The following is a 21,934-nucleotide window of genomic DNA, read 5'->3' as shown; positions in this document are numbered from 1 at the left end:
TAAACAAAGCATAAGGCGATGTAAGGCTTGTATTTCAGCTTGAGTCCAAAGAAATAATGTTTCCTAACTATGAGACTAAAGCTTCGCTTAGCTTTAATTTTTGAAAAATTCGCTGCATTTAAAAAATAAAGAATTTGCTTTCGTTAAAGCTAGATCATTAGTGTAACAATTAGGCAGTTGCTGATAACCAGTTTCTTTTCTGGAGGGTTTCAGAAAATGCAGAGTTTTCTTGTTTAGCGTTTGAAATAAAAACTGAGGATCAGGTAGGACTCTCTGGATGAATCTTCCTTCTGTACATTCCTTCTAGAACTTAGGGAAGGAGAGGTTTTAGGAAATACCACTTATTTTACGCATATCGCTCTCCCGTCCCTTCCACGTTCTCATGAACCCACCAGATTCCCAAAGGGCCCACTGCCCTGTCCACCCCTGCAGCCCAGGACGGACGGCACAGTGGTCCTGCGTCTACCAACTTCAGTGTAAAGCATCTGCGTACAAAACTGTGTTCTCTAACTCATGCGAGCGCAGCAGCCAGGTCCACGTGTGAACGGCACGACTGTCCTCAAAACCAGCTCTGCACGCTCGCCCACGGCCTGGCCGGCTGTCCCGCTGCAGAGGTGCGGTTGTGGTGATGACGGGTGGGCCTGCACGTGCTCCGAGGCTGGGCAAAGCTGCGACGGGCTTAGAAGGGCGTGTGGTCGGGCAGGGGCTTGTCATCACTCCCCGTCGGGGAGGGAAGGTGGTCACTGCCATTCTCTCTGCCACCTACAACCTTAGACTACGGGTGGGAAAAGACCAAGAGAGAAAGACCTGAGAACGAGCACGAGCACGCAGAGCCGGGCAGATCCCAGGCCAGCTCAGGTCTCTAAGGAGTCTACAGAACTTGAATTCTGATTAGTGTGAATCCTGATTAGCAATAAAAAGGAACAAATCGCTGACACAAGCCAACAGGCCAGAGGTACCTCCAGGGATTTATGCAGCGTAAAAAGAGCCAATCTTCAAAGGCTCCATGCTGTATGGTTCCAATCATGGAAATGGAGAGATCACTAGTTCTGGGGGTAGGGCAGGAGGAAGGAGAACACAGGGAAGGATTACCGTGGGGATCAAACTGTTCTCCGCCTTAGCTGTTATCAGTGTCATATCCTGGTTATGTCACTTCAAGATGTGATCACTGGGGGAAACCGTGTAAAAGGTACAATGGCCCTCTGCATTAGCTCTCGTAACTGCACGTGAATCCACCACCCCAGCAAGAGAATCAAACGAACAGTCTGAATACAGTTACCTTTATGGTCCCAACTCGGTCTTCAAAGGACTTAAAGGTCGCAGAATTCCTTTAAAGAAAGAGAGAGAGAGAGAGAGGAGATGTCGGTGGAAGGAGCAAACAATTGTGCTGCCTTCCTAAATCTGAAGGGCCTCAGGGTTAGGATCAACCTGCAGAAAAGATCCCTGCCGGCACCCTGAGACCTCACTGTAAACATGTGACAAGCTGAAAAGGAGAGGGGGCGTGCCCAGAAGACAGTCCAGGCAAGGTCATTCTGGAGGCTTCCAGGTCAGAACAGGTCAGCCACACCTGCCAACTCCAAGAACATTAGACCTGCATGCCGCCAGCAGGTGCAACCCCGGGTGAAGTGCAGACCTCTCGACTGAGCAGTGGACGAGATGTGGAGCACATTTCTGCTGCACCCTACATCCACACATGCTGAAGTTATGGAAGGTCCCAGGTACTCCTGACACCAATCTCTCACGGAAGTAAAGGGAAACGAAGGACAACTCGGAACAAGTGAGTGAGGAGGAGGCAGAGGAGGAGAGAGCAGGCCAGCCCCAGCCCCACCCAGCACCCTCTTATACAACCAGTTCCCTCCCTACCCTCAGGCTTCTAGAAGCAGCCCATCAAGGACCCCCAGACGTGCGATGGGGTGTGGCAGCCACAGAACAGGGACAGGGCCTCTGCTGCGGCACCACAGGGCAGGAAACATGAGTGGGAGGCTTCCAGGAACAGGCCACAGCTCTGGGTGTTCTAAGGAGACCAGGACTCCCCTCCAGGTGCAGATAAAAGTTTCCCATAACAGGCTTGGAGGCGCCTGAAGTCTTGTGGGTGCCAGGTATGTGTATGAACCTCTCTGCCCCTCCCTGGCCCAATACCCTGGGCAGCCCTGGAAGGTTCCAGATGGAGCCCTATTTGATACACTGGTCTCCTCTTAGCCTCCCCCCCACTAGCTCTTCAGCCTAGAAGGGATCTTTCCAACCCCTGGCCAACAGGAGCCTGCCAGGGAGAAGATGGCCCTTGGCTCAGGGATACGGGGAATGTGAAGCCGACTGGCTGGAGCCACCCCCTCCCCCCGGCTCCCCCATCCTCCACCCCCCCCCCCCCCCCCCCCCCCCCGGGAGCTTGGGAGCACGAGTGCACATTACCTCATGGCTGGCATACTTATCGAGTGGCGGATTGAAGAGTTGCTGCTTGGGAGCGTGTTAGAAGCAGAGAAGGAAGCAGGAGTTACCAAGGGGATGAGCCTGGCATTCAGCACACCCATCAGCTCACCCACACAGAGACCCGGCTTGGCAGGGTGCGTGAGCTCTGGTCACCACACACAGAAGGGCCCCTGGCCCCGGGAGGAAAGGACCCCGGGCTCCTCTCGCTGGCCTCCAAAGTTGCCCCAGAAATGGGACAGTGCTGAGAGAGAGCTTTAAAATAGGAAACTAAGAAGACCTCGGCCTGGGGCTTTAAAATACCTTTGGTACAAATAGCTGTCAGATGTCCTTACTCGACTTCACAGCAAATGACTTTTCGGCAAAAGAGAAACAACCAGGTCAAGTAAGTAGAAATATTTAAAGTCACACGTTGTTCTAGATTTGGTTCCAGGCCTCTGAGCTGGAAGCGTGTGTGATGGGGCAGCACTAGTATTGGGCCGGACATATGTGCCTGGGTCAGCGTGGGGTGAGGACCACCCAGGAGGATGCCCCACAGGTGCCCTGCCGTTCCTGGCCCTCGAGTGGTAAACGAATCCACTTGCAGGGCAGGAGAGAACAGGAGCCGGTGTCGAGGATGAAGAGGCACAGAACCCGAGAATGGAGAGTCAGCACGCCCCCCGCCCCGCCCCGCCCCGCCCCCCCCCCCCCCAACGTGAACACGTCTCTTCTCAGGAAGGACGCTGTCAGGCTGGGCTGGGGGCTGGCGATAAGCCACGCGGTCACAGCCCCAGGAGCCGTGAGCTCCCCAGCAGGCTGCAATGCCTGGCAGGCCTGGCTGTGCCAGCTGGGGCCGAGGTGCACAGCCTCCCACGGGCCAGCCAGAGAGCACCCTGCCCGGAATCAAGGGAAGAGCCTTCCACAGGCACGCCCCGCATCAGCCTTACCTAAACGAGTGGGAGAACGGACGGGCCCTGAAAGGCAGCAGCAGGAGGAGAAGAAACGCAGTGTTAGGAAAGGGAGGCTAGTGCCCACCCCAGCCCCTTACTCAAGCTCCAGAAGGCCACGCAGGGACCCCCGTGGCCACCCCGGTCCCTGTTCTCCTCAAGCCCCAATTCTGTGAGAGGCTGCCGCTCCCTCACGCACGCGACTGGCCCCTCTGCGATCCCACCTGGGTCACATACGAGGCACCTGCGTGTCCACGACCCTGTCTGGAATTAGAGGGATGAAGCCCCAAGGACAGGAGCAGCGCAAAGGGGTGGGATGTGCGGAGGCGGGCTGTACGACCTTCAGGGCTTCAGCTGAATGAGGGTGCGCACACGCATGCGACGACAGGACTGGCCGGGACACCCACGGGGCTGAGCGCCCTGCACTCCAGCTGGCAGATTCCAACCTAGAAACACGCGTGTCTGGGGGCAATACGGCCATGTCCTCCACTACCCAGCCAGGCCTGCTCACGCTCTGGAGGCTACCCCCAACATGAAAGTAAGTCATTTTAGAAGCATTCAGAAGATCATATGAGGCTCGATTATGTGGTCTCTTGGGTGGGCAGCAGGCCCTGCCATCTCTTGGTGGGAGAAGGCAGGTGCCTCGTCAAGGCTCACCAAGCTAGACAGAGACCCCTGCTTTAACCCAGCCTTTGACCCAAATCCGATTTCCTCTCCCAGTCTGCCACCTCCTACCCCAGGGCACGCAAACAGCCTCCCAGGCCGGGCTGCTCTCGGATAGGCCTCTGCAGCACCGTGATGTAGGGCAAACATCTCAGCACACAGAAACCTCCGTGGACCTCATCTGCATTCTCAAGAAGTGGTGAATTCTCAACTTCAGCTCAACCTGAGACTACAGGGTGAGGCAACGGTGGACACATCACTGACCCCAAGACGTCAGAGTTCCCCACACCCCTGGAAACACAGCAGAGCAAAACTGAAGAGCCCCATGGTGAGGCGCACCAGCAAATAGGCCAGTCCGTCTGAGCACCTTGACTATGTGGGACCTGGTTCTTGTCCCTGGAAGCATGGGTGCAAACGTGACACATGGCAGTGAGGCCGGGCACGTGACCTGAGGCTCCTCGCCATGGTCAGCAGCACACCCCAGTTCCCGGAGCAGAGAGCGGGAGTGAAGCAGAGACGGAGAAGTGAGGTGCACCGTCCAAAGGGCCCGCGGGAGCTCCGGACAGTGCCAACGCCCTGCGCACGCCCAAGAGGGAGGGAGAAGGCTTGATGTGAGTGAATCATGCCAGAAGTGACAGGGACGTTCCTAGTGAGAATGTCATTTAGGCACAGCACACATTTATTGCTTCCTTCAAATGCTCTGTTATCAGACCAGCATTTCGAGGAAAGGACCACAACCCCACACACAGCTCACCCCAGCAGCGCTGGGATGGCTCCCCCCACGCCCTCCATGGCAACCCCTGGGAGCAAGGCCAGGCCACCAGTGGCGTGTGATCAGTCTGTCACCAGGCTTACCACAGCACGGCTCAGGTGGCCAAAGCAGGTGTCCCACAGTGCAGCGGCGATGGCGTCCCATCTAATTTCAAATGAGATTCGTTACAGGAACACACCCACAAAGTCAAGCATTAGCAGATGACTGTGTGGCTGGGAGGGACCGCCGCAGACCCCCCTTTTGTCACTCAGAGCCACATCTGCAGGCTCCAATCACAGCCACTGTGGACAAGGCCTACGTTTACAGGGTGACCCAAAAGGAACCCCCAGCCATAGCTGCTCAGGAGCATGACCAGATCTCCAGTTGTGAGGCCGTGCACTCCTTAGGACAGAGGAAATACACAGACTGTGTACTGATTGTTCAGCCTCTCTGAAAATTTGCAATTTTTCTAAATAAAAAGCGGAGGGGACTAACTACATCCAGCAAACAAAAGGTGAGCACGGCCCTGGGCACGAGCCACGCGGTATGAGTGTCTGTGTTTTCACCTCTGGCTACATGGTCAGGCCAGAGCCCCGACCTTGAGGCCTCACAGGCAACTGCCAGGCAGGTCTGTGAGGCAAGGAAATGCCTCACCTACGCAGGCAGGGAGGGAGGCCACCTGAGGATAAGAGGAAAGGGGCCAGGGCGGGATGGGCTCCCAATGCTGTACTCCAAACGCCAAGCCCACGGGCACTACCACCGCGTGATTCTCAAGTCTGAGAAGAGAGGAGCCTCAGCATGGGGTGGGGGCTACAGGGAGGCATTCCCTGAAATCGCCAAGTGAAGGGACCGGTCCTGAGCGTAGGTCAGGGGCCAGGGCAGGGCTGGGCAGTAACACCTGGGGAGGAGGGGCGTCCAGGAAGGACACCACACTGCCGCTCAAAAGCGCACGCTTGATCTTAGCAGCCCCGAGAGGGACGCCTCGCCAAGGGCAGGGCTAGGAGGTAGCCAAGCCAGGATTCACACCACAGCCTCTGGCTCCAAGGACCAGTCTCCTTGGCTCAGTGCCGTGTAGCAGAGGGGGCCTGGCGGATGCAGCCACGTGTGCTCCACCAGATGTCCAAGCTGCCCCCACACTCCCTGGCCCAAGGCCCTGCTTGAAGCACTTCTGATGGCCATGAAGGTCTCATCAACTCTGGGAGAACATTCAGTTGGGGCCCCTGGCGTGCAGCCACACACACTCTGAGATGTGCGCTGGGCAAACACTGCAAGGAAACAACACCCTTGTCCCGGCTGGCTTGCCCAGAGCGACACCCCACCCTGACACCGACCTGCAGGCAGAGTCATCTTTCATCCGTGGAACTTCAACGGCAAGCACCCACCGTTACAGATCCCAAGCGCTAAGTTACCCAAAGGAAACAACACTCCCTGCCGAAGAAGCACAGCAGTGGCGAAGAGGCAGTCCACAAACAAGGGACCGTGAATCGACTGCCCCCGGGCTGGTGTGCCCACACCCACAGCTGCCAAAGGGCCCCGGAGGGTCACGTACCTGAGCCCCAGGCCCCCTCAGAGCCTCTAGCGGATCTAAAATCCCCAAACCCTCACCCGACTGGCCTACCCAACTAGGGTGTCTCACCTCATATCTCCGAGCTTTCTGCTGATGGCAGAGCCCACAGTGGACAGGGCAGCGGACGTCTTCTGTCCGGCCTGAGAGAAAGTTTCCTGAGTCTTCTTGTAGCTGTAAAGAAAACACCAGCTGAACCAGTGCAACAGGAGAAGCAGCCACCACCCATGAGTCAAGGACACCACGTGCCCAGAGAGAACCCCAGGGGACAGAGGGTTAGTGAGCACATGTCTGGCCGCCAGGAAGGGGACTGACAGCAGGGACAAAAGCAGCACGGCCAGATGGCAACCTCTGAGCTCTGCAGTAACTGTTTTCTGACCTTATTCCATCTCGTCTAACGCTCAGGTAACCCACCTCCCCTGACTTCTTGCCACAGCGCTAACTGCCCGGCAAGTGGGGCGTCCGCCTGCTGCAAAGCAGACAGACCCACAGAGGCCCTGGGTCTGAGACAGAAGCCAGAAAGGTCCCCTTGTTCTGTTACTGTATTCAGGGAGCTTCTCATGTGAGCGCTCCACCACGCCCATTGGGGGCGGGGGTGCCCTGGACAGTGTGGATGTGTGGCCTGTGGCGGGCTGGCCGCTCAGACTCTCGGGAGCCCTCGGGCCCTCAACCCCCCTGTGCGGTCTCACCAATCCTTTCAGAACTGAGGAACCTTCATCTCATGCCATCAATGCCATCGTCCCTAGTGCGAGGGGTGGCCCTGGATCACAGCAAAGACCACCCTTTCTAGGCCTTCCTGCCCCAACCATCCACAAAGGGGGGGGTGCATCACACAAGACATGGGTCCATGACCTCAACATCTGTGAGATGGGCACAGGCAGGATGCCTGGGCTACAGGGACAGCGAGGACATCCTTGGGCTCGCCTTGAGAGTTAATACTTGGAGCTGCCAGACCTTGTCCAGATGCCACCATAAACAAAAGATACCGCAGCCTGAACCCAAGGGCTCATTTCTGGCCAAGCTGACATGTTGCCCTAAGGAAACAGCTTGAGACGGCAAGGCTCTCGAGATGCCAGCCTTCTCTCTGAAATTACTTTCTGATGCCTTGTTCGTGTCACCAGGTCACAGACAGCACCAGCATTGGGTCTTCGGAGTCCTTCCCTCCCGTCCACTCCCCGACAGTGCCATCCGGAGGCTCCACTGTGATCACGTGCTGCCCTCCTCCCTCACCTTCCCTCCTGAGCACTCCAGGCTGCCCGTGAGTCCCTGTGCCACCCCATCAAGTCCCTGTGCCACTCCATCAGCAGGGAGGCCCAGCCGTTCCCATAGCGCCACGGGGCCTCAGGCTTCTTTGGTGCCCGGCATGATCCAGAACTTAAAATATGTGCTTTCCAGAAAGTGAGTTTAAAAACACATCGTAGGGGCGCCTGGGTGGCGCAGTCGGTTAAGCGTCCGACTTCAGCCAGGTCACGATCTCGCGGTCCGTGGGTTCGAGCCCCGCGTCAGGCTCTGGGCTGATGGCTCAGAGCCTGGAGCCTGTTTCCGATTCTGGGTCTCCCTCTCTCTCTCTGCCCCTCCCCCGTTCATGCTCTGTCTCTCTCTGTCCCAAAAATAAATGAACGTTGAAAAAAAAAACAAAAAAAACAAAACACATCGTAGTCACTAGGACAGTGAGTTTGTCTTAGCTGCTGGGAAGGTCAGTAAATCCTGGAACACGTTAACAGAGAGAAAATAATCTAAAATCTTTACTGTAAGACTTGCCTCGGGATTTCCTCAGGTCCATAACGAAAAAACTCTAATTCCAAATCCAACCTTTAGACAAACCCGACCACCAGAAACCCCTTCCCCTGTGATAGCCAGAAACTGTCACAGAATGGAACAGGAATGGAAATGAAACCCAACCGCCTGTGCAGCTGCAGCCCAGAGAGCTGCGTGTCTGGGATCTAGACGGGACCCCCTGGCACAGGGGCAAGGCCGGCTCTAGAGGAGCAGACCACAGCTGGGTCTCACTAAAAACCAAAGTCCACATGCTCCTTTTGGGAGGGTTTCCACAGACTCAGCTGTCATCCTCTGAGGGACCTTCCATCCCGACAGAGCCTTTGCCAGGACCTGGCACATACACACAGTCGCCTCGGGGTCGGCAAAGCCGGCAGGAAAGGGACAGAGAAACCTGCTGCGTGTCCCCCACTGCACGGCCTGCTGAAGGAAAGGCTCTGGGACCTTCTCTGGGGCCCCTAACTTGCAGTATCTGTTAGGGACCCCACCCTCACCCCCACCTGGTGAACTGCTTTCATTTCAAAGGGAGTTAAAACAGATTACCTGCGAGCAACAGACTTGGAGCGTGCCCGTTATTTATAAAACACTAACTACAAGGTTAACTGGGAACATGCAGGATATTTGGTTTCAGACACAGGGTCAGAAAATGTCTTCAAGCTGCTTCTCACGAAATAGCAAACGTTTAAGGTCACGTTAATGTTCTGTTTGCTGAAGTGAAACGGTCTGAAGCAGAGGATTTAAGGCAAAGTCCTTACAGAATTTCTGCCTGCACCCACAGGGCCAGGTGTGGGGAACTGCACTTGGAGAGACCACAAGCCTGTGCCGGGGATCCTTGGTGATGAGGAGGAGTGCCCTTGGGGTCACTTAGTACGGAGCTGGCCGCTGAATGACTGGCAGGAGAGACACTGGCTCGTGGGCCATTCCGAAGGGGAGCACCCCCACGGGAGACGGACCGGAGGCAATCTCCCCCGCTCCACCACCCTCAGCACTTCAAGTGTGTGGAAATGAGGTGCCACAGGGACCCCTTCTGAAACGGGAGCCTCCAAACCAGGACACATGCAGCGCAGGGGCCGAGGGGCTGTCATCAGCCCCGGTGGAGAGGCCACGCTCAGGCCGTGAGGGGACTGGGGGCCGAGCCAGAGTCTGCATACAGGCAACCTCAGGCCCAGACGTGAGGAAGGGTGCTAGGCTGTGCCACCCTGCCTAGCACCCCTTCGGGAATCACCCCCAGCTCTTGGGAAGACAAAGGTGTAGGAACGTCGCCAATGCCAGCCGCCAATGCCAGCCTCCCCCGCCATCAGCAAACTCTGCAGTCAGCGTGGGGCATTCTCCCGCACCCTCCCTTGGTGGCTGCTCCCACCCCAACCCTGGGTGGGCACGTGATCCCAGTCCGGCCAGCCAGGTGCGTTTACAGCTCCCTGACCACGGGGGGAGCCCGGGGAGACTCGCGGCGGGCCGTCCTGCCGTTGGGCTGCAATGCCACAAAGATTCAAACCTGCCCCACTGGGCACCCTCTGCACCGTCCAGGAGAAGCCAGCCTGGCGACACAGCCAGCGTAAGGAGAGCCCTGGTCAGGTGAGCCCGGAGCAGGCCTCCCCTCCTTTCAGGCTCACACCCACTCTGCCGTGCTTTCTGTCCCGTACAAGGAAAGGACTCCATATACCAACTGGCAACTATGCCCGGTGCCACCTCGGTACGCCTGCAGCTACGCTCTACCAAGGGGAAGAGCCCAACCAGGCGGTCGTTCCGCGACGCAGAACACAGCTGCCGCCACGGCCAGCCGTCTGAATCAAGAAGCAGCGGCTGAGACAAGAAAGGATGAGTGGCGTCAAAGCTGCACGCGCCCAGCACAGCCCACGAGCAGCAGCACGACGGGCACAGACGCGGGCGCTTCCCAGCCGTCCCGAGGTCTCTGTCATCCTCCGGTGCGCTGCTGGCTGCAAGTGATGCCCGGGAGCGGCCACCGCCTGGCAAAGCGCTTGAAAGGGCATCCCCCCGGCCACTTCCACGCCCAGAGCCACACGTCTCTTCCAGAGGGATCAGAATTGCAATTATCTGAGACGGCACTCAGGTCTCCTAAAGCTCTTTTCAGGTAAGTCCACACTGTGAGCCTGCCAGGTGTCCCAAACCACACAACATCTGCAACTTGGTGATGGACCGTCCGATGCGGCCCCGGGGACACAACACACCGGGACTCCCAGAGCACGTGTGGCAACGACACAGACAGCGTGAACCGCCACAGCCCGCCAGTGCCCGCCGCCCCTTGTGATGTCAGGCTGCAGAGACCACACGTGGAGCCAGCAGACCTGGGGTCCCGGGGACCTTGAAGACAAGCTCAGTAACAACCAGTTCCTTTCAGGCAGATACAGAAGGACTACCCAAGTTCTCTGGTATCCATGACAGCACTTCCTCCTAAGTAAGAAATGGAAAAAATCCCAGAAAGTGACTATTTTAAAACATTACCCCACCCTGTTCAAAGGAATTCTAATTGGATTAGAGTGCAGATAAAGGAAGTGCTATGACCTCAGAAAAAAAGTCAAGAGTCGTTCTGAACCGTGGCTTTGACAGACACAGAAAACTATCCATGCATGTTTCCTACTGTGCTCATGTTCCACATGGCTGACAGCTCGATGCCCCTCAGACCAAAGAGACTCCGTCGAGACCCCACCAGCAGGGTCCAGGCGGCCCCCACAGCCTAAGAACCACCCCAAGGACGAGGGAAGCTCTGTGAGCCCCTCGGCTGCAGCCACGTCTGCAGGGAAGGAAGACCGAAACAAAGGCCCCAAATCACCGTCCGCAGCGGTCGGTGCTTGGCCACTTTGCCCGCTCAGAAGGCTGAGGGGCGCCTACCAGACAGACGTGCTGCCCAAGGCCAGCCAGGCCTCTCACCTAAGGGACGCATCCGCGTCAGCCAGAGGGAGGGTTTCGGCGTGGCCTGGTGGCCAAGTGAACCTCCTTCAGTGACTACCCGTTTCACGGAAAGCAGAGTGTCATTTGCGTTTAAGAAAAATCACGTAACGGCAAAATAAGCAAAACACACCCAAACCAGGTTTGTGCCAGGTGCACGCAGCCTCCCGGTCCCTGAGAGAGTGTCAAGAGCAGGAGGAGGAGGAGGAGGAGGAGGAGGAGGAGGAGGAGGAGGAGGAGGGAGGTGCTGATGGCAAGGGCACTCACAGGTCTGACTGGGTCACTTTCTCATTCCACTCGCCAAGTTTCTCAGAGGTTTTCATATAGCTAAAAACAGAAAGTCTGCGGTGAATTATTTAGAACAGTTATTTCAACTCCGGTTTCAAAGCACGGCTGAAGTTCCAGGGAAGACAAGGACCGGAGAGCGGGAATATGACTGTCCAGCCTGCCTGACACCAGGTCTACTGGTGCTCAGCACCTGCTGTGAGGCCCAGGGAGGCCCAGGGGGGCCTGGGCGCTGACAGAACCAACCAGTCCTTCCCCTGTCATGCCCAGGGAGCGCCTGGTCATCCCACGTGAGACAGCCCTCCGGGAACAGTACTGCTGTGAGGAATGAGGAAGGCACAGCCGCATCCCCAGGATACTTCTCTGGCAGTCACCCTTTGGGATTCAAACCCCGCGATTCCCTAGGACAGAGAAATGGGCTTTCGTAGGTGATTTTTTTTTTTTTTTATAAAATGCGATCGATCTGTCTGCAGGGATGTGGCTTCTCAGTGGGAGACCTTTACCCCCTCCCCCCCCCCCGGCCCTGGAGGATACATTTCAGAGGAGCCATGTAGCTGTATTCCCCAAATTCAGAGGGCAAAGTCACACGTGAGTCAGAAGTCCTAGGGCTGTAACCACATCACGCTCATGAGAAGGACTCACATCCACCTCAGCAGACACTGAGCTCGGAGGACCACAGGAAAATCAGTCTCATTAAGGACCTAATTAGTGTTCTCTCAGATTTGTACCCTGAGATACACTCTCATCAATTTCTGCTTGGACGACTAGCTAGTGCATCCATCCACCTTTTAAAAGTATGTGTAGACTCTAAGCTCTTGGAAGACATGCCAGGGGCTAGGCCAAGGACTCAGGGCCTCTGGCTGGCTGCCTGCAGACAGGGATACTTGATCCCCCCGTTCTGTGAGGCACCTTGTCCCCAAGCACATAACATCCTACTGGCGAGCCAGGGGCACCAGCCTGACGAACACCCTCCAGCCTCCAGGGCACCTCTGCCGCGGGCAGGTACCTACGCGGTAGAGACCTGCACATCACGCCAGCTCCTGGATAGGTTCTGTTTCAGGCCCTCCAAGGCGGAGAGGCCCAGCTTCCTTTTCAGCTCTCCACAGTGCCTCTCCTTGGCTGCCAGGACCTGGCGCAGAGTGACAATTTCCTCTTCCACCTGCAAAAGCACAGTTGACTTGATTGCAGGAAGTGACTAACATCCTTACACACACAAGAGGTTTCTCGGAATTACGTAAGGACTTTCCGCTTACAGCACATAACTTGTCTTAGGAACAGAGTCAACAACAAATATCTCTTTTTATCTGGAACCAGCACCCGGCTTCTTGAGAACTGTCTCTTTCCCTCAAGCCAAGTGGTTCTGGCGGGGCTACCAATCACTGTGCCCCCCCATGGATGACCAAGCAAGCCCTGTCGGAGCTCTGCTCTGGGACGGGGCACAGGTGTCAGAAGAGATGATCCCCTCTCCCTCCAGGCTCTGAGTCTGGGCTCAGAAGCTGGAATTGCTGGCAGCCAGGCCCTCTCTGCACGGAGCAATTCCACATGCACTGGGAAGGAAGCAGAGCTGACAGACAGATGGATGGCCCAGACTCAAGTGACAGAGCAACGGCCTTTATGACAACAAGTACGTTTCCAAGGTTAGCTCTAGGCCTCGGCAAAGGCAGTTACTCAAGCCAAAAGTAAATCTGAATTTGAATTCAATTTAAGTTTGAATTTAAGTTGAATTTAAGTTTGAATTAAGTTTGAATTCAACTTAAGTTTGAATTCAATTTAAGTTAGAAAGAATCCTGAAAATAAACACCTGAAACTGCTCAAGCCCTAAAATTAAAAAAAAATAAAAAAAAAAGATAGAACTTGAGAAGGAAGCATCCTCTGGAGCCTGACTACCCTAAAGGTTTTGGTTTTTAGCTCCTGCATCAATAGCTACTCTAAAAAAAAGCCTTTCCCTTGGGGCGCCTGGTGGCTTAGTCGGTTAAGCGTCTGACTCTTGGTTTCGACTCAGGTCATGATCTCCCAGTTTTGGGAGTTTGAGCCCCATGTGGGGCTCTGCACTGAGCGTGGAGCCTGCTTGAGATTCTCTCTCCCTCTCTCTCTGCCCCTCCTCCACTCATGCTGTCTCTCTCTCTCTCTCAAAATAAACTTTAAACAAAAAAACAAGTGAAAAAAATTTTAAAGTCTTTCTTTTAAAAAAGTGATTATTTGAAGTAAGGCAATAAAAAGTAGCTCAGAGCCCTTACATCACTAGTTTTTCCAGCACAAAATAGTTGAAAAAGAAATAACTTAGAAACATAGGATCACCCAATCAAATTGTTACTAGTTACTCCAGCAATAAGGACCAATGACTAGAACATTCCACCCATGGTGTGATAATCAACATGGCTTGAGGCTGTGTAGTCCAGCTGTCTTGGGGATACGCACGTTGAAAACTTTAAGTGACATGAGCTTCTGCCGCTCAACTCTGAGATGACTGAGTGTAGCCCAGAAGCTTCACCACACTGCCCGCTGCTGCTGTAACCTTCACTCAACTCAGACACTGCTACATGCTTTCCCCCAGGGTCTGAGGCCTGGCTGTGGGGCTGAGGATCATCTACACAACTAGCTCTTTTTAGACTCAGGATGCATCAACACAGGATGCCAGCCTCTGCCTGATCGGATGCTATGCTCAGATATCAGCAAGCTCATTCCCCAGATTTTGAATCTAAGTGAGTTGCTGTTAGACTCTGTATCACACAGAAAAAAGAAACACTCCCAGCAGTCAGTCTGAATAAAAATTATACCTGCAGGTTTGGGTTAATTACCATTTCCTCTTAAAGGACTCTCACTTTAAAGATCACATGAAGCGCTTTTTTACAAAAAGAAGAATCTTTAAAGGAAAAATGAAGATCCAGGGGCAGATAGTTTGTGGGGTCTGGAAATTGTCAAATGTTAATCCCAACAAAGAATCCCCAGTAGATGGTGTGCTCAGAGCAGCTGTTCCCGTGTGGACACCCTCCTCACGGTACACAAAGCACCAGGCACACAAAAAGTGGCCGCAAAGAGCAATTTCTGTGGGACTCTGGGAATGACCTCCCAGGGCAATTTCTGCAGAGCACAGACAGTGTTATGGCCCCTCATCAGCCTGAACTCACAGTCACCCCCGGACAGATGGCGGAGACTTAGCACCTTTGCGAGCTCAGCCCTAAGCTCCTCCTCCTCAGCCTCCGTCAGACCCTCAACAGCAGGAGTCTGGGCGGCCACCGTGGTGTCGACAGGGACATCTGTCATGGAGTCGGACAGCAGACCTTTGTTAGGAGAATTCAGGTTGATATCTGCCAGAGACAAACAAAGTCAGAAATTGTCAATAAGAAGTTACAGGGAAGTAAATAGGGTAGAGGTCTCCACCAAGGGAGAAACTAAGGGTGAGGCCAGGTTACAGGGGAGTCGAGGGGGCCGTGGAGAGTACTCTGACAGGCTGTCGGGATGGTTTGGGCCATTAGGCCAAGGACATCTCAAGCCACCCAAGGTGCTGCTTCAGGGCACTGGAAAGGCTGGCACAAGGCAGCCAGACCTGAACTCTGCTTCCCTCAGGATAATACACTCTGCGGAGACAGGAAAACTTTGCTACAAACAAAGCAGCTGAACCTAACAGATCTTCTAATTTGTAAGGCAAAGAAACGATACGGCTGTAAGCACAAGCACCACTTTCAACCAACCGATCTGCAGAGCACGTGCTCCCATCACACACACAAGATGCACGGGCTGGTCACACAGCCCCAGCAGGGAGTCGGCAAAACACAATTCCCCTGGAGTCTGTTCTCGACCCTTGTCCCACAACAACATGCAGGGAGGAGCAGAGACACTGCTTCCACACCTCCGCTATACCCAGATCAGGTTCCAATTCCTGCAGGCACTATTTCCTCTTCGAGTTAAATGCATCTTCTTGCCTGCACTAATAGCGGGCAAGATCCCACACAAATAAAGACACATGGGTCTGCTTTAGTTCCTTCCAACTCCGAACACACGACCGCCCTTCAGTAGCATACAATCCGCACACGCCATGAAAACAGGCTTTGTGTGGTGTCCAGCACTTTAGAAGTAAAGGCATAGGGACACCTCACTGGCTCAGCCGGAGCAGCATGTGAGTCTTGAGCTCCAGGTCGTGAGGTCAAGCTCCACGTTGGATGTAGAGATTACTGAAGTAAACGTAAAAGAGGGGCACCTGGGTGGCTCAGTTGGTGAAGCGTCTGACTTTGGCCCAGGTCAGGCTCTCACGGTTCATGGGTTCGAGCCCTGTGTCGGGCTCTGTGCTGACAGCTCGGAGCCTGGAGCCTGCTTCAGATTCTGTGTGTGTCTCTCTCTCTGCTCCTCCTCTGCTCACACTCTCTCTCTCTCTCTCTCTCTCAAAAATAAATAAAAACATTAAAAAAAAAGGTTTAAGGGGCACCTGGGTGGCTTAGTCAGTTAAGCATCCGACTTCATCTAGGGTCATGACCTCACAGTTTGTGAGTTTGAGCCCTGCATTGGGCTCTGTGCTGACAGCTCAGAGCCCGGAACCTGCTTCAGATTCTGTGTGTCCCTCTCTCTGCCCCTCCCCTGCTCAAGATCTCTCAAAAATAAAGAAAACATTCTAGAAAATTAATAAAAAATAATAAATTAAAAAAATAAATAAAAACAAATGCACAAAGGTTGGGAAAAAAACTGCCTGTAGTTACGGATATGTTTCTCTACTGTTGAAATCCTACAATCTGCTAAAAACAGACTGTGCTTAAAACTAAAGATGCTCTAGGGGCACCTGGGTGGCTCAGTTGGTTAAGTGTCCTACTCTTGATTTCTGCTCAGGTCATGATCCAAGGGTTGTGGAATCGAGCCCCGTGTCGGGCTCCACACTGTGCTAAGGGTGAAGCCTACTTAGGATTCTCTCTCTCCCTCTGCCCCTCGACCCCTTCTCTCTAAAATAACAAAAAACCCCTACAAAGATGCTCTATTCGGCTCATTCCCTTCACATGTCCCACACAGCTGGAGGTTAGCACTTCCTTGGAACTTGATACACGTTTACCAGATGAAGCACAACCATTGTTTTTATCAACTGATTTGGGTTTTTTAAAATGTTTATTTATCTAATTGTGATCGGGGCGGGAGGCACAGAGAGGGAGAGAGAATCCCAAGCAGGCTCTGAGATATCTGCATACAGCCCGACCCAGGGCTCAATCCCACAAACCGTGAGATCATGACCTGAACTGAAATCAAGAGCCGGAGGCTTAACCGAGTCACCCAGGTGCCCCATCAACTAAATCTGATTTTTAACTGAAATCAACCCACATAACTTTACTTCATGTGCTGTGTTGAATCTACTCAAATTCGCTAAATGCCTTAAAATTACCACAACCTTGCTCTTCTATTTTTTTAATTTTTATTTTAGAAAGAGGGCGAGTGTAAGTAAGGGAGAGGAGCAGAAAGAGGGAGGGAGGGAGAGAAAGAGAGGGAGAAAATCTTGAGCAGGCTCCACACAGTGCAGGGCTCAGTCCCACGACCCTTGGGATCATGACCAGAGCTGAAAACAAGAGTTGGGACGCTCAACCGACTGACTTCAGCTCAGGTCATGATCTCACAGTTTGTCAGTTCAAGCCCCACATCGGGCTCTCTGTCAGCACTGAGCCTGTTCCAATCCTCTGTCCCTCTCTCTCTGCCCCTCCCCTGCTCGCTCTCTCTCAAAAATCAACGTTTTATAATAAAGGAAGGTAGGTAGGTCTTTGGACTGTTTCTGCCTATAAAGCTAAAGGTGGATCCTGCAATCACTCCCAGATAGAAACTGGGCATTCACCAAACATGCCAAAGAGCCGCACAATCATTGTGTGATACCAACCTCACCATAGCCCTGTAGGTAGATGCCATTCACACTCTGGTTCAGAGAAGACCGAGGCAAGAAAGTGTCACCAAAAGACCTACAGAGTGTGGGGCTGGTGCTGTAGGAGAAACTAGGGGGCTAGAGTCCCTCCTGGGTGAGTCCCAGATCTCTAGAACTGTATAAACTGCATGGTGATAATACAAGGAATAATCTCAAGGGGTTATTCTGAAAATGGAAAAAGGACGTTTGAGAAACAGGTTTGGTATGGTATTCGGCATACAGTAAGTGCTCAGTGTTTTCTGTCACTCTATGGTCAGAATCCAATGCTTGTGATGCTTACCTATATTAGACATACACGTCAAACAGCGAAAAACCTGAATTTAAAACTGGCGGCTTTTGATGTTCAACTATTTCGTAAGTAGACTGCAGAGACAGGAAAATCTACACAGTGTATCAGAATCTAGGAGTTCTGTTTAATTAATACGCTGATACAGGTCAAATGACAGGAAAAAAAAATCCTTAAATCACCCAGGGTAGTCATGTCAACATAGAAAGTTAGCATCTCTTCTGTACCAGAATGAAAGATGGACTCCAATCACCTTCTTAAGATTTTAATCTGGGCCCACTCCACACCCCCAGCGGCCATCTCAAACCGGTCAGGGGTGTCTGTTCTGGAAACTGGCCCAGTCTCGGTGTGCCCTGACTCACTGCACCCTTCCCCCTTGAGACAACCCCTAAGAAGCCTGGGCTCCGAGCAGCGTTGCCACCCAAGGGGCGCTGCACTGAGCTCGAAGATGGTTCCATTTCCCCTCCCCTCCTCGGGAGAAGCGCACAACACATCGGCCCTGGTGCAGGGCCGGATGGAGTGTCCTCGAGGGCCCTGCGTAGGGAAGGAGGGCGGTCGACTAGGCAAGCGCCGGGAGGGGGCATGACGACAGCTGCCCGGAGAGAGAAAACCCAAAACTCTGGGGACGAGGGGAGGGGTGCCGGGGAACCGGTCCTCGGAGCGGCCGCAGGGTAAGTTGGTGCGTGGTCCAAGCCGGGGGCGGCAGACGCACGCCCCGGCCATCGGGAGCTTCGAGGCCCGGCGCATGGGAGCTGAAAAGGAGCCACGGGGCGGAGGGGATTGAGAGTCTGAGAAGCGCCGCCAGAGAGGGGAGGAGCGCGGGCTGGGCCCGAGGAGCGAAGGCGCCGGGCCCGCGGGTACCTTGGCCTGCGGAGTCCATGTTCAGGCGGCGGCCGGGCCGCGGCTGGGGTCGGGACCGGGGTCTCGGGCGCTGTAGGAGCCGAGCCGGCCGCACCAGGACTCGCTCGCCGCGCACACAGCAGCCAGCGGAACCGCCTCAGCCACCGCGGCATTACGTAATCAGCGGCGCGACAACCCACTTCCGTTTTGACGCGTGCTCCGCCTTCATCCCACCCCCACTAACGGTGTCCAATGAGGACTTTGTTCGGCCCCGTCCCTATTACCTGCTCCAACCTGATTGGCGAAAGCTGCGGACGAAGCCGGAAAGGGAGGGCGGGTTCTTAGGGACTGCCTCTCGCGTCGGCTCTACCAGCGAGACACACAGGTAGAACGGTCCGAAGGAACTCGGGGAAGGTGGGAAGTGGGAGGACCGTCCAACATGGCGTTACGAAAAAGTGGGGTTTGGCATTTTTGGAGGTCTCGAGAGTGTTTACCGCTGCTCAGGAGTGCCATGGCTCACGCACCGCACAGACCGTTTGAGGCCTGACTTCCTGATTTTGGAGTTAGCTTCTCCCTCCAGTTTTTAAGTCCTTCCTCTTTATGGGGATTTTTTTTTTAATTTTTTTTTCAACGTTTATTTATTTTGGGGACAGAGAGAGACAGAGCATGAACAGGGAAAGGGCAGAGAGAGAGGGAGACACAGAATTGGAAACAGGCTCCAGGCTCCGAGCCAGCAGCCCAGAGCCCGACGCGGGGCTCGAACTCACGGACCGCGAGATCGTGACCTGGCTGAAGTCGGACGCCTAACCGACTGCGCCACCCAGGCGCCCCCTTTTTTTTTTTTTTTTTTTTTTTTTTTTAATTGTATGGGAGTTACGCAGAAAAAGGCGTGTCTGCGATTCGTCCTCTAGCCCTGCAGGCGCCGCTGCCCTCACTTGGCTGGAGGCATCTCGCTCCGCACGCACCTGCCCCGGGTCCCGTGCACGCACAGCTGAAAGGCGTGAACTGACCTGCGGGGAAGCCTTCGCGCTTCTGTGGTGGGTGCTCCCTTCCCCTCCGGTGTTCTTTCACTTCATTTTCATAGCAACCTGATGAGCCAGGTGGAGCCTTCCCCACTTCACAGGTGTGGAAACTGAGGTTAAAGTAATTTGTTCAAGATCGCTCAGCTAGTTGTAAAGCTTCCAGCAAATGCTGGAACAAGAGTTTGCCGGACTTTCTCAAAGGAGAGGTGTGAAACCACTAGCGGGTTCTCTAAAACAAGTCCCGAAATTTCCCTTCGTTGGCACCTAAATAGCCACTGGAAGCGAATTCTTATATGGTATTGAAACCCTTCAGGATCTGACTTCCGGACTGCACTCTCCCTTTCCAGCCAACCCACTCTGCATGTACGGATCCCTCTGTGGAAGCCCCTTCCTCAATCTGGCTAACTCCTCTTCCTGTGTCAGCTCAAAGCACACCTCACCACAGGTGTCTTCCTGGTACCTAAGGTCACCTCTGGCTTGCACTGGCCTAGGTGCTTCATGGCCATGTCCTGCTCTGGTGCTGTCAATTATAGGTCTGCCCCACTTGCCTTCTTTCGGTTTTTCCAGAGTCTCCTGCACTGCCCGCTCTGACTAGCCCCAGTCTCCAGGTGCTGGGGAAGGCCAGTAGTCTCCCCCCCCACCCCCCACCCCCTTCATGCAGTTCATGGCAGATGGTAAGGAAGCAACTGCATTGCAGATGGTGGCGAGCAGAAGGCTTGTCTCTCATTCTGTGTTACATCCTTGAACCCAGGAACGATGCCCAGCCCAGGCCTGGCTCAAATTTGCCTTGCCTAGCAAATGAATGGTCAGTGCAGGTGTGTCTATAGCCCACATGGACATGCCACTGTGAGTACCTGTTACTCTGAGTCTGTTGTCCTTTCCTGTCGAAGCCAGGAGTGTGGAGGTGGGGAGGGGACCCTAGAGGCCCAACATTACTAACTCCTGGTGAGGTCTGGCGGCTAAGACCTGCTTTATAGTCTTCCAATGCCAATGTCCTCTCACAGCTGGGGGTGACTTGTACAAACCCTTCCTCACTCAAATTTCCCAGAGCCATTGTGTATCCTGATCCAGGATAAGGGTACCTCCCGGGGTCCCACAGCCTATGCTCCCATCATCCTTTTGAGGTGATCAAGGCACCCATCACACAGTGTTGCCATAAACTGGGTCAGGTTAATCTCTACATTCCCTTTAGAAGCTGGGAGCAGAATGGGACGTCCACAAGTGTTTGTGGGAGAAGCTGAAGGAGGGAAGGGGGGAATCACCCCGGTGAAGGAGAGCACCAGTTCCCTGTGTTCCATCTCACCCTCCCCCAGACACCAGGTCGGGATCCCCAAGGCAGGGCCAGCTTTACTGGTTTCCCGTGTGGGGGAGGGGTGAAGACTACAGCCTCCAGGGCAACTGGAAGTCCTCCGGTTCCAGCGGACTGCAGTGAGTGGCCTCCACGTTCTTCAGGTGTCTACGTGCCAGGAACAGCGCGAGCTGCCGGCGCCGCCGCGGGCTCAGGTCCTGGCCCACGAGCCAGGGGAAGGCGAGCCCGTGAGGCCCCCAGTCCTTCTGCTCGTCCTCCTGCTCGTCCTCACGGCGCGCGCGGTAGGAGCGCAGCAGTGCTCGGCACCACTCATCATCCACGCGGTAGCGCGCGTAGAAGGTGGCCTCCTGTGCCAGGCTGCCGGCGCGCAGCCAGCGCGTCACGACCGCGAGGCCTTCGCGCGCCATCACGACTGGGTAGCGGTGCTGCAGAAGACGCAGCAGCAACTCGTTGCCGCGGTTGCCCTCCACGTCGCCGGACGGCAGGGGGCGCACGTGGCCCGAGGTGCTCACCACGTCGTCCAGCGTGCGCCGCAGCAGCAGGACCGGACCGGGGTAGCAGCACAGCTGCTCCGCCACGTTGAGGTTGAAGTGCTCGCGCACGGTGCGCACCACCAGCCCCTTCCAGCTGCGGGGCATGACCTTCAGGGCCAGCGGCACGAGGTCGTCGAAGGTGGCGTCGAGCACCAGCGCGCCCAGCTCCGGGTAGGCCATGGTGGCCCAGGTGGCCGTGAAGCCACCGATGGACCAGCCGTAGACCACCACGTGCGCGGGCGGGAAGTGCAGGCGGTGCAGCGCGTACTTGACCACCACGTCCACGGCGTTGGCGTCATGCTGAGGGAACGGCGCGCCCGTGCTGCCCCCGAAGCCCGGGTGGTTCCAGCCCAGCACCGAGTAGCCGGCCTCCAGTGGCGCCGACAGGCAGCCCATCTCATAGAAGCCGGCGTTGCCTTCGCAGCAGATGACGAGGCGCAGGCCGCGGCCGTGGCTGCCCGGGTGCTGGCGGCGATCCATGAACATGGTGTCGATCTCGTTGCCGTCGCGGGCCACCAGCTTGGCGCGCCGACCGCGGTAGCGCTCCACGAGGCGCTCTTGGCCCTGTTGCAGCAGCGGCAGGAGCGCGCGAGTCATCAGGAACATGGAGCCGGGGTACACGAGCCAGCGGCCCAGCGAGTGGGCCAGCGTGTAGCTGGCCAGCTGGCCCGGCAGCTCGCGGATCTGCCGCAGGAGGCGCTGCGCCTGACTGCGCGCCCCGCGCGGCGGCCGGCCGGGCGCGTCCCCGCCCAGCGCCGCGCCCC

The 21,934-nt window shown here is 55.3% G+C and overlaps 2 protein-coding genes across 13 annotated transcripts; both read right to left on the bottom strand.

The window, feature by feature from the left end:
* Positions 1-632: 632 nt before the first annotated feature.
* TPD52L2 (TPD52 like 2) lies at positions 633-18,491 on the bottom strand. 12 transcript variants are annotated; one of them, XR_005785903.1, is made up of 10 exons: positions 18,328-18,490; positions 14,459-14,604; positions 12,307-12,455; positions 11,279-11,338; positions 6,401-6,502; positions 4,869-4,929; positions 3,351-3,377; positions 2,410-2,451; positions 1,280-1,328; positions 757-775 (listed from the first exon to the last, which is right to left on the bottom strand). XR_005785903.1 is itself a non-coding variant. In XM_040459943.1 (9 exons), the coding sequence occupies exons 1-9, from the start codon at positions 18,344-18,346 to the stop codon at positions 680-682; spliced, it is 693 nt and encodes a 230-aa protein (XP_040315877.1). In that variant the 5' UTR covers positions 18,347-18,488; the 3' UTR covers positions 633-679. The 12 variants fall into 12 exon arrangements, 11 of the variants coding, with proteins under 11 accessions (XP_040315877.1, XP_040315878.1, XP_040315880.1 ...); XM_040459943.1 differs by lacking the exon at positions 4,869-4,929 and having other exon boundaries at positions 633-775; positions 2,410-2,454; positions 18,328-18,488; XM_040459944.1 differs by lacking the exon at positions 4,869-4,929 and having other exon boundaries at positions 633-775; positions 18,328-18,488.
* A 1,987-nt stretch (positions 18,492-20,478) lies between these two features.
* Positions 20,479-21,932, bottom strand: ABHD16B (abhydrolase domain containing 16B; the record flags this gene model as incomplete). Its single annotated transcript, XM_040459759.1, has 1 exon — positions 20,479-21,932. A coding segment is annotated over one exon (1,224 nt), but the record flags the coding sequence as incomplete, so codon positions are not given.
* Between the last annotated feature and the right edge of the window lie 2 nt (positions 21,933-21,934).

This window comes from Herpailurus yagouaroundi, unplaced genomic scaffold (assembly GCF_014898765.1).
Source record: "Herpailurus yagouaroundi ecotype Mexico unplaced genomic scaffold, PumYag 246, whole genome shotgun sequence".
NCBI classification, from domain to species: Eukaryota; Metazoa; Chordata; class Mammalia; order Carnivora; family Felidae; genus Herpailurus; species Herpailurus yagouaroundi.
Note: the sequence above shows the minus strand (reverse complement) of the source record. Positions and strands in the feature narration are given on the sequence as shown.